This window comes from Heptranchias perlo, chromosome 9 (genome assembly GCF_035084215.1).
Source record: "Heptranchias perlo isolate sHepPer1 chromosome 9, sHepPer1.hap1, whole genome shotgun sequence".
Classification (NCBI taxonomy): domain Eukaryota; kingdom Metazoa; phylum Chordata; class Chondrichthyes; order Hexanchiformes; family Hexanchidae; genus Heptranchias; species Heptranchias perlo.
In genome coordinates, this window is record NC_090333.1 from 48554128 (window position 1) to 48570337 (window position 16210).

The window sequence follows — 16210 nt, forward strand, 5'->3', positions numbered from 1 at the left end:
ACTTGTGTCTTGTAGATGGTGGAAAGGCTTTGGGGAGTCAGCAGGCGAGTCACTCCCTGCACAATACCCCGCCTCTGACCTGCTATTGTAGCCACAGTATTTATGTGGCTGGTCAATGGTGACCCCCCAGGATGTTGGTGAGGGGGTTCGGCGATGGTAATGCCGTTGAATGTCAAGGGTAAGTGGTTAGACTCTCTTGTTGAAGATGGTCATTGCCTGGCACTGGTCTGGTGCGAATGTTACTTGTCACTTATCAGCCCAAGCCTGGATATTGTCTAGATCTTGCTGCATGCGGGCTCTGACTGCTTCATCATTTGAGGGGTTGCGAACGGAACTGAACACTGTAATCATCAGCGAACATCCCCATTTCTGACCTTATGATGGAGGGAAGGTCATTGATGAAGCAGCTGAAGATGGTTGAGCCTAGAACACTGCCCTGAGGAACTCCTGCAGCAATGTCCTGGGGCTGAGATGATTGGCCTCCAACAACTACTACCATCTACCATATTGTGCTAGGTATGACTCCAGCCACTGGAGAGTTTTCCCCCTGATTCCCATTGACTTCAATTTTACCAGGGCTCCTTGGTGCCACACTCGGTCAAATGCTGCCTTGATGTTAAGGGCAGTCACTCTCACCTCACCTCTGGAATTCAGCTCTTTTGTCCATGTTTGGACCAAAGCTGTAATGAGGTCTGGAGCCGAGTGGTCCTGGCGGAACCCAAACTGAGCATCGGTGAGCAGGTTATTGGTGAGTAAGTGCCGCTTGATAGCACTGTCGACGGCACCTTCCATCACTTTGGTGATGATTGAGAGTAGACTGATGGGGCGGTAATTGGCTGGATTGGATTTGTCCTGCTTTTGTGGACAGGACATACCTGGGCAATTTTTCACATTGTGGTGGCTGTACTGGAACAGCTTGGCTAGAGCTGGAGCACAAGTCTTCAGTACTACAGCCGGGATATTGTCGGGGCCCATAGCCTTTGCTGTATCCAGTGCACTCAGCCATTTCTTGATATCATGTGGAGTGAATTGAATTGGCTGAAGACTGGCTTCTGTGATGGTGGGGATATCGGGAGGAGGCCGAGATGGATCATCCACTCAGCACTTCTGGCTGAAGATGGTTGCAAACGCTTCAGTCTTGTCTTTTGCACTCACATGCTGGACTCCACCTTCATTGAGGATGGGGATGTTTACAGAGCCTCCTCCTCCCGTTAGTTGTTTAATTGTCCACCACCATTCACGACTGGACGTGGCAGGACTGTAGAGCTGTTGCTGCTGATGCCTTCTCAGACCTGCAGCTGAGGTAGACTTGCCCCCTCCCCCACTTCTGGGCACAAGCCTTTCCCAAGGGGCATTCCTGTGCCGGTGAATTGCTGGGCCGAATGCAGATGATCTCCGTCCCAACCAGAAACAGGTCCAGCTCTCGCTTGAAGGAATCTAACAAATCAGTGTCCATCACACCAAGATGGGTAGATGGAGTTGAGATAGAGATCAGCTATTATCTAATTGAATAGCAGAACAGGCTTGAGGGGCTGAATGGCCTACTCCGGTTCCTATGTTCCACACGAGCCGGCAGCCTGTTCCAGAGGTCCACTGTTCTCTGGGAAAAGAACCACCTCCTGACATCTAACCTAGATCTGGCCTTATACAACTTAAAATTGTGAGCCCTAGTCCTCCCTAATCTATTTAATTGGAACAAACTGTCTACTCAAACTACTATCTATTCTCTTCATCATCTTATAAAGCTCAATCAATCACCCTTAAGTCTACGCTTCTCTACATTGTAGAGTCCCAGCTCTTTTAGCCTATCTTGATAACTAAGATGCTTCAAACTTAATCTAGTGGCCCTCTGTACCCTTTCCACAGCCTCAATATCATCCATCATCTTGCTCTATTGAAGATGGTAGCTTCTTCTCAAACTTTAAGACCAACACAGGCTTTGATTAAACAGCCATAGGCTGTTAATGGGGATCAATGGGCAAATTACAGTATAAGAATGAAAAACTCACCTTGGTGCATTACAGTTTACATACGTTCCCTACTTTCTGATTCCCCATGAACAACGTAAAGGGCGCTTTACTAGTATATGTACAAACACACTGAAAGATTTCTTACAATTTTCCACTAACTTGCAATTTTGCATTTTCCTTTAAACCACTATTGGTGAATGGTGGGCAATATTGGATAGCAGGCTCTTTGAAATCAACTCGCATGATTTGATTAACAGTGATATCAGGATTTATTCAAAGGGGAAGGAAAACATACAGTGCACCCCATTGGTAGAGTGTTTTCTCAGGATCAGAAAACTTTGGATCGACTTCCAGACTGATACAATGTTGCAGCTCCCATTAAGATGAATGGAGCTGCTCTGGGACACACAAGGCTCCTGTCAGTGACAACATCGGACAAGGCAAGGAGATATAGTATAGCAGTTCTCCACTGGTGTAACTGTGGGTTGAAGCTATGCTGTGTGATAACAACAATAAATGTGATAATTGGGTTAATAGAAGTATTATTCATATCACAGTGCATTTTCCACCCAATAATTGTTTAAAAATTAAGTACGTTTGTTTTGTTTCTTGGGATGTGGGCAACACTGGCAATGCGGTATTTATTGCCCATCTCTAGTTGCACTCCGGGCATTAAGAGTCAACCATGTGGTGTGGAACTGGAGTCACGTAGGCCAGACCAGGTGCGGGTGGTCGGTTCCTTTCCCTGAAGGAGATTAATGAATCAGTTGGGTTTTTACAATAATCCAGCAGCTTTTGTAATAGTCATTTTCTGGTACTAGCCCACAAATTACCAGATTTATTGAATTTAATGTTACAACTTGCCCTAGCATGACCTCTGGGTTGCTAGTTCAATACCATAACCATTAGGCTACCATGACCCCCTCAGGCTTACCTACCCCTTTAAGTGAATGATACAGGGGAGTAGGGTAGCTTCTATTTTGATATTTTTCTTTAAACCGGAAAGCAGATTTGGTGCAATATTAGTTAGCATATAAAAGATATTAACTAAATTGCTGTCCAGAATTTGTCACGATCAAATTAAGTGGCATATAATACTGTATTACTTTTTAAAATTTCAAGACACTAAATGCTACAAATAGATTGCAAGTTAAAGCTAGAAAACTGGCAAACATTCAATAATTAAACTTACTTTTTACTAAAGGGAAAAAAAATCATAAACTGGTTTTCAAACTGATACCGTAGTGATATTTATTCTCAACATGGCATTTCCAGGATGGCACATTGAGGGCATTGATATAGTTGTGTGCAGTGTTGAAAAAGTGTTGTAACCCTCCAGAAATCAATATTTTCACATACAGTAGCATGAAACTATATCATAAGTCTGTCACAATCTGCAAATCTACAACCCTGACGTTTCCATTGCTTTCTTTGATTCAGAAGGATAATTGAATTTAAAGACATATTTTAATTGTTTGAGAGTAGTTATGAGATATTGTACATTAAATGTTGAATTCCAGGTAATTAAGCAAAATTACAGGGATACTAATCCAACCTTACAACCAACACTATTCTAACTGGCTGCATCCACAGGTAGCTCATCCATGAACACAAAAGCACACTAGGCATCATGTTCCTTGGAGAACTTGACCACTTATTTCTTTCCTCAATCTTGAAACCTTCAATTCTGTTCTTTATCAGTTATTTTTCCTACACTTTTTTAAAAAGGGGTTAATATAACATCAATTGCTTTTACTAGCAGCTCAATCCACATATTCATTCTGTGGGGGAAAAAAATCAATTTTTCCAATTTCTAATCTTTCTGAGTCTTGATAATTTTATGCTCAAGCCCTCCACTTCTGTGAGCGCAGCTTGAGTTAAATAACCTGCGCATATTTGTGGAAAATAATACAACTTCTGGAGACTTAAAGAGCCAAATAATAGATTTTTGGTATCTGCTAAGGCAGTGTCACTGAATGGCCACAATCTGGGGGAAGTAAGACTTTATATCAATGGAGTCTTCTTCTAGGTGTAGTAAACAATCAACAAGTTCATCCGGAAGTAGAGTTTGCTCTTGAAACAGCCCCTCTGTCACATATATTCTGTGATGTTCATTGACTGGGAACTCAACCTCTTCCCTTTTAAGGACATACTTTAGATCTTCTTGTGCCCCACTATGGCTAGACGTCAAACCTGCATTCAAGTCCAGGATTACACCAATATTGGAAATAGCAGCTATCCTGTCAAAAATTGGAGTGCAGAACCCTTTGTATTCTTCAGCTTGATTACTCCCATCCATCTGAGTTGATTGGTCAACATTATGTGATAAATCTACTACCCGGCTGGAGATTTGAGGCTTATAGCCAATGGTTTCAGTATCTTCATTTGGTTGAGACAGGTCTGAATTATGAGCTTCTGGAGCATCCAGAATTGGGTTCTCACAACCTGCCTGGTCTATTTGTTGTTTAGAATTTCCATGCACATTCTGGATCGAGCTTTTGTTGTTTTTTTGCAGCAAAGCTTCCTGTACTTCTGTTATTGGCGGATCGTTGTACATCAAGTGCACTGCAGAATATAGAAAGGGAACTTCATCTTTCTCCTACAATGGAAATAAATGCAAAACTGGATGTATATCATGAAAATATCATAGGTCTTTCAAAAGATTTGCTGAATTAGATTTTAAAAAACCTTCGGTATAGCTTCTGTGCGGGTAAGCTCCATTTACTGAATACCTGACAACAATTTTCCACTCGTTTATCATAAGTTCAGTAGTTTCACTTTCATTTCAACTTTCAAGCAAAATCAAAGATTTCATAACAGGAAGGCTGCTCGGGGTTGCTTATCCTGCACTTTTACTTTTTTCTTTAAGTCAATTGAAAATCTGTAACATGCTAGCTAGTAGCAAAATCCCTTAAGATTGGTTGGGACAAAAGGTTCAATGGGGACTGGGTGGTGCAGTGGATTTGCAAGCTGTCATTTTACCTCTACAATGTGGGTTCAAATCTAGCTCAGACTGATGGGCTAAATGTTTCCCCTCTCTCTTGGCTATTCATGTACCAACATGCTGCACCATTATTAAGCTACAGGTTTGTGCCTGCAACTCCCTACATGGTGAGCTCCTACGAGTTGAGCCTACCTGCAGGAGGTGCTGAGCACCTAAGCAGAAAAGTGCCAAGAAATGCTTCTTAGGAATAATAGGGCAGATTTTCCAATAGCGCTTAGGTGTAAAGCATCACCTGGGCAGAGTGCATAGATGAAAATATGATGTGGAGATGCTGGTGATGGACTGGGGTGGACAAATGTAAGGAGTCGTACAACACCAGGTTATAGTCCAACAGCTTATTTGAAATCACAAGCTTTTGGAGCTTTCCTCCTTTGTCAGGTGACGAAGGAGGAAAGCTCCGAAAGCTTGTGATTTCAAATAAAGCTGTTGGACTATAACCTGGTGTTGTACGACTCCTTATAGATGAAAATAGAATGAGAAGGATCATATGCCCATTACAGGGTCTGCCTGATTTTCCGTCCATTCATTTAAATTCATCAGACTGCAACAAGAGGTGAGAAGCCATTGTCTAATCCATTAATCTGTACATACTGCTGTTGTTAAGGAGGTAAAGAATACAAGCATAATTTAGTGAATATACAGAATTGCTCTTAAGTGAAAGAGTTGATTTGTGTTCAGTTTCTTTTCTCAACCTAATTAGAGGGTACTGTTTGATACAATAGTAAGATAAACATAACTTTGCATTTTGCACCCATTGTTTGTGAAACACCAAGTTTCATTTTCCCCTAACAGAACATTAACACTTCTGATGAAAGATCAGCGACTTGAAACGTTAACACTGTTTCACTATCCACAGATGCTGCCTGACCTACTGAGTACTTTCTGCATTTTCTCTTTTTATTAACCCCTCACTGTTTCCTCTTTTGTTTTTGATTGCATTCTTTGTCACTTGCTCATTCTGTCAGAAGTGTGAACAAATGTGAATCTTTTGTGCCTGTTGTGTATAGGGAGCTAAGGTGCTTGCATCAAGCTGCTGGCATCAAGGATTTTAAGACCTGACTACAACCAACATTTTAATGCAGAAACAAATAGCTGTGATAAATGTTGTGAGCTCTAAACAACACTACTTACATCATCTAGTCTACAGCACAGAAACAGGCTATTCGATCCAATCGGTCTATGCCGGCGTTTATGCTCCACACGAGAATCCTCCCACCCCTCTTCATCTAACCTATCAACATAGTCTTCTATTCCTTTTTCCCTCATGTGCTTATTTAGCTTCCCCTTAAATGCATCTTTGCTATTTGCCTCAACTGCTCCTTGTGGTAGCACGTTCCACATTCTTACCACCCTTTGGGTAAAGAAGTTTCTCCTGAATTCCCTATTGGATTTATTAGTGACTATCTTATATTTATGACCTCTAGTTTAAACTCCCCCACAAATGGAAACATCTTCTCCACGTCTACCCTATCAAAGCCTTTCATTATATTAAAGTCCTCTATCCCGTCACCCCTCAGCCTTCACTTTTCTAGAGAAAAGAGCCCCAGCCTGTTCAATCTTTCCTCATAGATATAACCTCTCATTTTTGGTATCATCCTTGTGAATCTTTTTTGCACCTCTCCAATGCTTCTATATCCTTTTTAATATATGGAAATTGTGCACAGTACTCCAAGTGTGGTCTAACCAAGGTTCTATACAAGTTTAACGTAACTTCTCTGCTTTTGAATTCTATCCCTCTAGAAATGAATCCCAGTGCTTTGTTTGCTTTTTTTATGGCCTTATTAACCTGGGTCGCTACTTTTAGTGATTTGTGTATCAGTACCCCAAGATCTCTTTGCTCCTCTACTCCATTTAGACTCTTATTATCCAAGCAGTATGTGGCCTCCTTATTCTTCCTATCAAAATGCACCACCTCACACTTACCTATATTGAAATTCATTTGCCAATTACACACCCATTCTGCAAGTTTATTAATGTCTTCTTGCATTTTGACACATTCTTCCATTGTATTAACTATATGCCGCAATTTGGTGTTGTCCGCAAATTTTGAAATTGTACTTCCGATTCCCGAGTCCAAATCGTTAATGTAAATTGTGAACAATAGTGGTCCCAGCACTGATCCCTGTGGAACACCACTTACCACCTTTTGCCAGTCTGAGTAGTTACCCTTAACCCCTTGGGCTCAATTTTAAAATCAAATTGTGGGTGCGCTGGGGGCAGGGGGTCTGCGAAAACGGCTAAAATCCTGAGCGGGTTCGGAAGCCGGCTCCAACCCGCCGACTTCAGAGTTCCCCACAGACACGCCTGTGTGCGTGCCCACTTCACGAATCCGGAAGTCCCGCCAGCAATTAAAGCCGGCGGGATGATAGTTAAAGAACCAAATGTACCTTGTTGAGGTACTTAAGGTACTTTATTTCTGATCGTTGAAACGATTTTAAACTTACCTGGGAGGTTTTCCCACGACTTCCGATTCACCGCCTGGTTCAGGCAGAAATAAACTAAATAAATTAAATAAAAAACCATTGCACAAAGTTTAAAAAACAAAATAAACCAACTTTCCACTCTGCTCCGATGTCTGATGTCTCCCTCTCTGATGTCCCGCTCCCCCTGATGTCTCCGTCTCCAATGTCCCTCTCACCCACCCGATGTCCCTCTCCGATCTCCCCCTCTCCGCCCACCAATGTTCCTCTCCGATCTCCTCCTCTCCGCCCCGATCTCCCCCTCGACCTTCCACTCTCCCCCTCCACCCTGATCTTCAGTGTCCTCCACTCTCTGTTCCAGCGCTGGATGATGTCTTACTCTCTCTCTTTCTCTACCCGACCCCCCACCTCCGTCAGCGTTGCAGCCCCTGTCAATCAGGCTGGCTGCCGGGCGCAAAACCCGGAAAGAACTTTAATCACCATCAATTACATCGCAATCACGTCGGAAAAGGTGTGTTTTTTTTATTCGGGTTTGCCAGGTGCACCTTCACCCCCCCCCGCCCCACCCCCCACTGCCAATCTGCCACCATTTCAAAATTGGGCCCCTACTCTCTGTTTTCTGTTTACTTGGTGCAGGATTCAATCACAAGAGAAAAACAAAGTTCATATGTGCCTTTTGTCAGCTAATGTAGTGAGCAGCATTTAGGGCAGATCATGTAATGGAGTCAGTATACCACTTATTTGCTTTGCTAACTATAAAAGGATGAAGCGTGGAAGTTGTCGAAAAGAGAAATAATGGCAATTTAAAAAAAAACTCTTTAGTCAAGGCAAATTACACTCTTATTCCAGGGGCTGCCAGTGAGTACAACAACAACAAGAGGTATTTATATAGCGCCTTAAGCATACTAAAATGTCCCAAGGCGCTTCACAGCAGCATAATCAGACAAAAAAAAAAGACATCCATTGGCAACCTTTCTTGTTTGGTGAATGAAAAACATGCTGAAGATTGACCTAGCCATGTCAAAGACACGACCAGGTCATTCTTTCAATCTTTAGCATTCACTTGGCTGAAACACTGGCCTTTTTTAGCCAATCAAATAGCATGTTTTTAACAGTTGCAGTTATCTCCAAAATGGACACTGGGGGCAAGGAGTCCAAAGAAATAACACAAGTAAATTGTTTTAAACTTTATAAAAATGGGGAAAAGTTACAATAGATAAAATCAAGTATAGAGTAGATTTTCTGACTCCTTGTCCCTGGTGAGATATTTGGCCCGCTGTGAGCACAGATTGGAAAATTGCATGTGTTTTGTCCATGATTTTCCAGTCCGTGCTTGTGGCAAGCCTGGTGCTTCATCGTAGTCTAGGAAAACCTAGAATTATATATTAATTAAAAATAGTAAAGTTAAAGTTTAAAAAGGGATGATGTGGAGATGCCGGTGATGGACTGGGGTTGACAATTGTAAACAATTTTACAACACCAAGTTATAGTCCAGCAATTTTATTTTAAATTCACAAGCTTTCGGAGATTTTCTCCTTCCTCAGGCAAATGTTGCCTGAGGAAGGAGAAAATCTCCGAAAGCTTGTGAATTTAAAATAAAATTGCTGGACTATAACTTGGTGTTGTAAAATTGTTTACAATTTAAAAAGGGAAGGAGAGAGAATGGGATACAAAAGCGATTTTAGAGTAAACAGGAGTGTTTACTTTTGTAATTTGAGTTTATTTTTTGTAGTAAAGGATTAATATTACAATAGCTTTATTACTGTGTTAGTCACAGAGTATAGAGATATTCCCAAAATTTTAAATAAAAACAGAATATATTGGAAACACAAAGCAGGTCAGTCAGCATCTGTAAAGAGAAAAGATGGGTTATAGCTTTTTATGTGTGTTACTCTGCATCAGACTGAAGGCCAAGAGATAAACAGGCTTTTTTAACCTTTAGTAAGGTTAGAAAAATAGAAAGAAAAAAGGAGGGTGGGGGGAAGAACCAACAGGTACACCAACCACAAAAGAGGGAGTTAATGGCCTGCAAATTGCTTAAAAAATGGGTGATATAAAAGATCATTAGTGAGATAATGCTGAGATAGTGAAAAGACAAAAGAATGTGCAAATAATGGGGGGGGGGGGGGGTGAAAAGACCTGGGAATGGTCCATATACAACAAAAGCAGGAGTAATAAAAAATCAAATCCTCCACTGAATTCTATACCATTTAATCTTTTCTAGTAATATACCGTATGGTACCTCATCAAAGGTTTTTCTAAAATCCATGTACACTTTAAGATCTCAATGGTCTCCTTGATGACCAATCTTGCAGAGGCATGTGCCTCGTTGTAGAAATCATCTGCTGCTACTCAGGCCACTCTTAGTTGGGTTATTATCCATAGGACATGCTGTAAGCTTTGTGACTCGCAAGCAATCCATTGACATGATTTTCATCCCTGAAGAGGTTAGGGAGGGACAAATTTCGAAGGATGAATGCATTGTGACAATTTCTCACATTGACATGTAAGGTCCTTTGAATGTTGTCACATGTTATTTGTACATTCAGGATGTTGTTGAGGGGGTTTGCTGTCGGAGTTTGCAAAGCAACGTGGGTGCCATTTATTGCCCCCTGGATGGCTCTATCTTACTGCTGCCTTGCTGTGAGGCCAAAGATGATGAATTCCCCAGCTCTCCTGTAATGTGGGTCAGTCACCTGATGAATGCATGCCTGTAGTGCAGCTGGGCTGATATTAGAGATCCCCAGTTGCGGCCTGAAATGCGCCTGTGCCATAAAAGTTGAGTGTGGTTGTCACCTTTACAGCTACAGAGAGAGTACTGTGGGCTGATGACTGTGGTTGCAGGTTCTCATGCAGTAGGTGGTAGTGCATATCTTACTAAGGTCCTCATAGGTGTTGCCTATGTATTCTATGGGAGGGAGGAAATATCTGGTGGGCTGCACCTTTCTTAAATGCTACTTGACTTTCCCTTGCTCCATCCTGTACAGGTCCTTCTTCACCTCCATGATAATGCTATACAAGGGTATGCCTATGGGGAATACCAGACCTGCTCCTGAGAAGCCCTCATTGTGGGTAAGGAGGGGGTGAAAATCTCCTGATGGTCTCACACTCTCAGAAGCATGGAGAAGTCCAGGTCTGTGAAGGCAGAATGCCAAGAAAAAAAAATCACTGCATTAAGTCCTTCCCAGCTGCAGGAAATCACTATTGAAACTCTCCAGTCTCGCAAAGGCTTCACTTCCGCCTCTCTCAGCCGATCGTGGCAACAGCTGCACCTAATGATTTTCAGTCTAATTACCCTAAGTGCTTTGCGAGGTTAAAGAAGGAAACTTGGAGCGGTAGCGCCACTGACGCTCACTATAATTTATTTCAATGATGTCACTTGCGTTTTGGCGGGCAGAAAGCGTGAGGAAATTCAGGAAGATTGATTTTGAGGTGGGAAACCAGTGTAAATCGCCTTTGCCCCACTTTTCTGCCAAAAAAAATTATTTGTCCTGATTTTATGCTGAAATTACGCTGGAACTAGCATGGAAATTCTAGGCCCAAGCATTTCATTTCCGTGCAGTATTAAATTTCTGTCCAAGCAGGTTAATGCATTCGTGTAAAATAAGTGAGTTAACTACGGAGTTAAAATAATGTACAGAGGAAAATCAACCCCGGACAGTTTACCTGTAGTCCTTTAGCCACATTGCTGTTTTCCACATTGGGAAATGCTTCATGAACCCAGCCAGGTAAAAGCATCTTGCACATTGTTTTAATTCTAAAAGGAAAACAAATAATTCGAATGAAACAGAAAGCATTAATAAAAAAAATACTTCAAACTGAACTTCTTTTCAATAGTCATTAATTGGATGTTGTGACCTAAATTACATTGTAATAATATAGGAAAGAGAAAAGCTATTCAGTTTATCCAACTCACTCCATCATCCAATTTTCTACCCAAAACCTCAAAAATTCTTTTTGAATATTGAAACAGCATCCACTCCAGTAGGTGACTGTCGATTCCATAAGTCAACAGGAAACATAGAGAAGTTTAGATTGTGGCTTCTTTAGCTCATAATCATGTCCTTTCATTTTCATGCATTTCATCGTGCTCAAAATATCTCTCTACATCCAGAGTATTGATTGCTATTTAAAAAGCTTGAATTATAGCTCTCTTTAATTTTTTTCTTTTCTTCAATGAGAATAGATTCAGCTTCCTTTGCCTATTTGTGAACTGCAAGGAGTTTTTTTGTCATGACCTTTGAGTAGATGCAAGGCGTTTGCCATGTAATCAGAACCAGATTGTAAAGTGTAATTGTAGGAGGTTTCGTTTTTATATACGTTATTATTCCCCCATTTTTGTCCTCTCCTCTCCTGAATATACTGACTCACTTTGAGATCTGGTCCTATGGGGTACAGTTACCCTCTATTACCACACCTAATTGGTCACTCTTTGTGAACCTAGACAGTTAGCGTTGACATGCTATTCAACCATACATGGCATTGCCACTAAGCTTGAAACTGCCCTCATCTGATTTGCCACCACGATATTTGGGATTTTCTGCTTGGTTGGAAGCCTGATGCAACTTCAGTGGGGTGGGCCACTAACCCCAGCCAATTTTCAGGGTCAGTCTCATTTAAATAACTTCGACAGGCTTTTGGCAGGATTCCTGCTTGGGAGTAAGATCAGTGCAGATATTGTAGAGTGGTTATAATGACATCACGGTAAGTAACCTTTCTTTACAATGATGTCTGTTCCTGATAGTAACATTATCCCCATGAAACACAAAAACAAAATTGCTTTAACTTTTTTTGTGGCCATCAAAATGAGAGATGCTAATGCCAGAGAATGGAACATTCTCCATGTCTGGCACCACTGTCAACATCAGGCATCCTCAGGTCAGATATAGTACAGGTAGATTCAGTGTACAGTTCCCTCTACACTACTCCAACAATGTGCCAATACTCCAACCTCACCAGTTGGAAGAGCAATTCTCATGGCACCGGTATGACATTTTCCATTCCTGCAGCAGCCATCCTGTGGTTTCTCTGAATAAGATAGACAATTCAGTGCCAATTGGTGCCAAGAAAATAGCAGAATATGTGTAGTATATATTGGTATATTTACGGCATTTCAGCCACTATAACTTTCAGTAAGCCAACCATCCAAGCACAATAATGCAATGTTCCAGGACTATCCAGCACTGCACTGGGCTGTAGAGAGATTTTCTATGGTGTAAATTCAGTAAAAAGGACGGGTGGTTTAGTGGGTTAGATGTTGGCTTGTTATTTCTGGAGATGGATTCAAATCAGCTCATACTGATGGATTGGAAGTCTTCTCTGTCTGTTGGCTGCAATCTTATGTCTTATGTGAAGTAATTAGTCCCATAGTTGAGATAAAAAGAAAAAAAAACAGGTCAATTAGGTTAGTGATTTGGGTGAAACCCTTCATTAGAAGTGATCCTAAATCTAAATGGCAATCTCACTCAGACATGTAATGTGAGAGCTGACATGGGCAATGGAATTGTCGCACTGGTGCACGATGGATATTCTGAGGCTCAGAGTAAACGGACCGTTACTCTGCATCTAGCCACCCTATACCTGACCTGAGAGTGCTTGTTGTTGTCCCTGAGTGCCTGAAATAGGGAAAGTTTCCATTTCTTACTACTAACATCTCTCACCTCGATGAGGAAAAAGTTCACCAAAACATAAGTCCAGGACTGCTAACTCTTATTGTTGCTATATTTTTTTAAATTTCCTGTTTTCTGTTGAACTTCCTGTTCCCAGAAGGAGTGCTGTCGCATACTAGTAGGGGAACCCACAATAAACAAACAGAAACATTTAAGATGGCACGTTTCATTATTCTGAGTTTTACTGAATTGTAATGGTGTTTGATAAAATACAAAAACAGTTATAGAATAGACAGAGTTATGTATTTGGAGTAGTCAAACACTGACTCAATTCTTCAATGTAATTTTTAACCATAGGCAACTATGGCACATTTTAACAGTTTCAGCTTTAGCTTGAAAACAAACAAATGCTTTGTTGTATTAATTATTTTCAGTCACAATACTAAATATATACGTAGATCAATATTATGTACACTCTAATTACTGATGATTGATCTTTGAATTTTTGTTTAGATATGTGCTAGAGAAATGCTATTGGATCCTTTGTGGGCCTTTGCTGTACCTGCAGTGTCAATTGTATGTTTACATGTGTGCAAAAGGGAGATTTTTGCTTTTTTAAATTAAATTTCAGGAGTGAGATTAGAAAACATTTCTACACACAAAGGGTGGTAGAAGTTTGGAACTCTCTTCCGCAAACGGCAATTGATACTAGCTCAATTGCTAAATTTAAATCTGAGATAGATAGCTTTTTGGCAACCAAAGGTATTAAGGGATATGGGCCAAAGGCAGGTATATGGAGTTAGATCACAGATCAGCCATGATCTTATCAAATGGCGGAGCAGGCACGAGGGGCTGAATGGCCTACTCCTGTTCCTATGTTCCTAATAACATTAACATGAAATTTGGTTTTCCCTTCCAATTTTCTCCCCTCTTTAGGGTGTTAACCATTGCCGGGCTACAGTTCCATGGGTGCTGGATGCCCTGTGGTTCCTTGCCTGAGTGGCCATTCTTAATGGGTGAGTCTTGTTAATAAATCAAAAGCAAAATACTGCGGATGCTGGAAATCTGAAATAAAAACAGAAAATGCTGGAAATACTCAGCAGGTCAGGCAGCATCTGTGGAGAAAGAAACAAAGTTAACGAAAACGTGAATATTGGAAAATGTGAGGTTATGCACTTTGACAGGAAAAACCAGAGAGCAAGTTATTTTCTTGATGGCAAGAGACTGGAAAGTACTGCAGTACAAAGGGATCTGGGGGTCCTAGTGCAAGAAAATCAAAAGGTTGGTATGCAGGTGCAGCAGGTGATCAAGAAGGCCAACGGAATGTTGGCGTTTATCGCTAGGGGGATAGAATATAAAAACAGGGAGGTATTGCTGCAGTTATATAAGGTATTGGTGAGACCGCACCTGGAATACTGCGTACAGTTTTGGTCTCCATACTTAAGAAAAGACATACTTGCTCTCGAGGCAGTACAAAGAAGGTTCACTCGGTTAATCCTGGGGATGAGGGGGCGGACATATGAGGCGAGGTTGAGTAGATTGGGACTCTACTCATTGGAGTTCAGAAGAATGAGAGGCGATCTTATTGAAACATATACGATTATGAAGGGGCTTGATCGGGTGGATGCGGTGAGGATGTTCCCAAGGTTGGGTGAAACTAGATCTAGGGGGCATAATCTTAGAATAAGGGGCTGCTCCTTCAAAACTGAGATGAGGGGAAACTTCTTCTCTCAGAGGGTGGTAGGTCTGTGGAATTTGCTGCCCCAGGAAGCTGTGGAAGCTACATCATTGAATAAATTCAAAGCAGAAATAGACAGTTTCCTAGAAGTAAAGGGAATTAGGGGTTACAGGGAGCGGGCAGGAAATTGGACATGAATTTAGATTTGAGGTTAGGATCAGATCAGCCATGATCTTATTAAATGGTGGAGCAGGCTCGAAGGGCCGATTGGCCTACTCCTGCTCCTATTTCTTATGTTCTTATGTGAACGTGATTCTGGAAGTAACAACGATGCAGGATTGGGGGGGGGGAGGGTTTAATTTTAACCTAACCAATCTAGGAGGAAACTTTGTGATTAGATTGGCCGCCTATTTTTTACCCTGCTCGATTTTATTTACCATTGACTTCAAACACAAATACATTTCCAGCTTGGGTCAACAACAACAACTTGCATTTATATAGCACCTTTAATGTAGTAAAACATCCTAGGGCACTTCACAGGAGCATTATCAAACTAAATTTGACACCGAGCCACATAAGGAGATATTAGGAGAGGTGACCAAAAGCTTGGTCAAAAAGAGGCAGGTTTTAAGGAGCGTCTTAAAGGAGGAGAGAGAGGTAGCGAGGAGTAGAGGTTTAGGGAAGGAATTCCAGAGCTTAGGGCCTAGGCAGCTGAAGGCACGGCTGCCAACGGTGGAGCGATTAAAATTGGAGATGTGCAAGAAGCAAGAATTGGAGGAGTGTGGAGATCTCGGTGGGTTGTAGGGTTGTAGGAAGTTGCAGAGATAGGGAGGGGCGAGGCCATGGAGGGATTTGAAAACAAAGATGAGAATTTTAAAATCGAAGCTTTCCCGGACCAGGAGAATGGGACTTGGTGCAAGTTCGGATACAGGCAGCAGAGTTTTGGATGAGCTCAAGTTTCTGGAAGGTGGAAGATGGGAGGCCAGCCAAGAGAGCATTGGAATAGTCCAGTATGGAGGTAACAAAGGCGTGGATGAGGGTTTCAGATGAGCTGAGGCAGGGGTGGAGACAGGCAATGTTATGGAGATGGAAGTAGGCGGTCTGGGTGATGGAGCGGATATGTGATCGGAAGCTCATCTCATGGTCAAATAGGACACCAAGGTTGCGAACAGTCTGGTTCAGCCTCAGACAGTGGCCAGGGAGAGGAATGGAGTCGGTGGCTAGGGAAAGGAGTTTGCAGCGGCGACCAAAGTCAATGACTTCGGTCTTCCCAATATTTATTGAGAGAAAATTTTTGCTCATCCAGTACTGGATGTCGGACGAGCAGTGTGACAAATGAGAAACAGTGGAGAGGTCGAGGGAGGTGGTGGTGAGGTAGAGCTGGGTGTCGCCAGCGTACATGTGGAATCTGACGTTGTGTTTTTGGATGATGGCGCCGAGGGTCAGCACGTAGATGAGAAATAGGAGGGGGCCAAGAATAGGGGACTCCAGAGGTAACGGTGCGGGAGTGGGAAGAGAAGCCATTGCAG

The 16210-nt window shown here is 41.9% G+C and overlaps 1 protein-coding gene across 2 annotated transcripts in view; it reads right to left on the reverse strand.

Moving 5' to 3' along the window:
* Positions 1 to 3195: 3195 nt before the first annotated feature.
* Positions 3196 to 16210, reverse strand: part of LOC137325358 (interleukin-12 receptor subunit beta-2-like) — a 153717-nt gene continuing 140702 nt past the window's right edge. For both annotated transcript variants that reach the window (XM_067990360.1, XM_067990359.1), the window contains exons 15-16: positions 11061 to 11151; positions 3196 to 4569 (exon numbers count right to left, since the gene is read on the reverse strand). In XM_067990360.1, the coding sequence (XP_067846461.1) occupies positions 3940 to 4569; positions 11061 to 11151 (721 nt within the window). In that variant the 3' untranslated portion in view covers positions 3196 to 3939. The remainder of the gene's footprint in view (positions 4570 to 11060; positions 11152 to 16210) is intronic.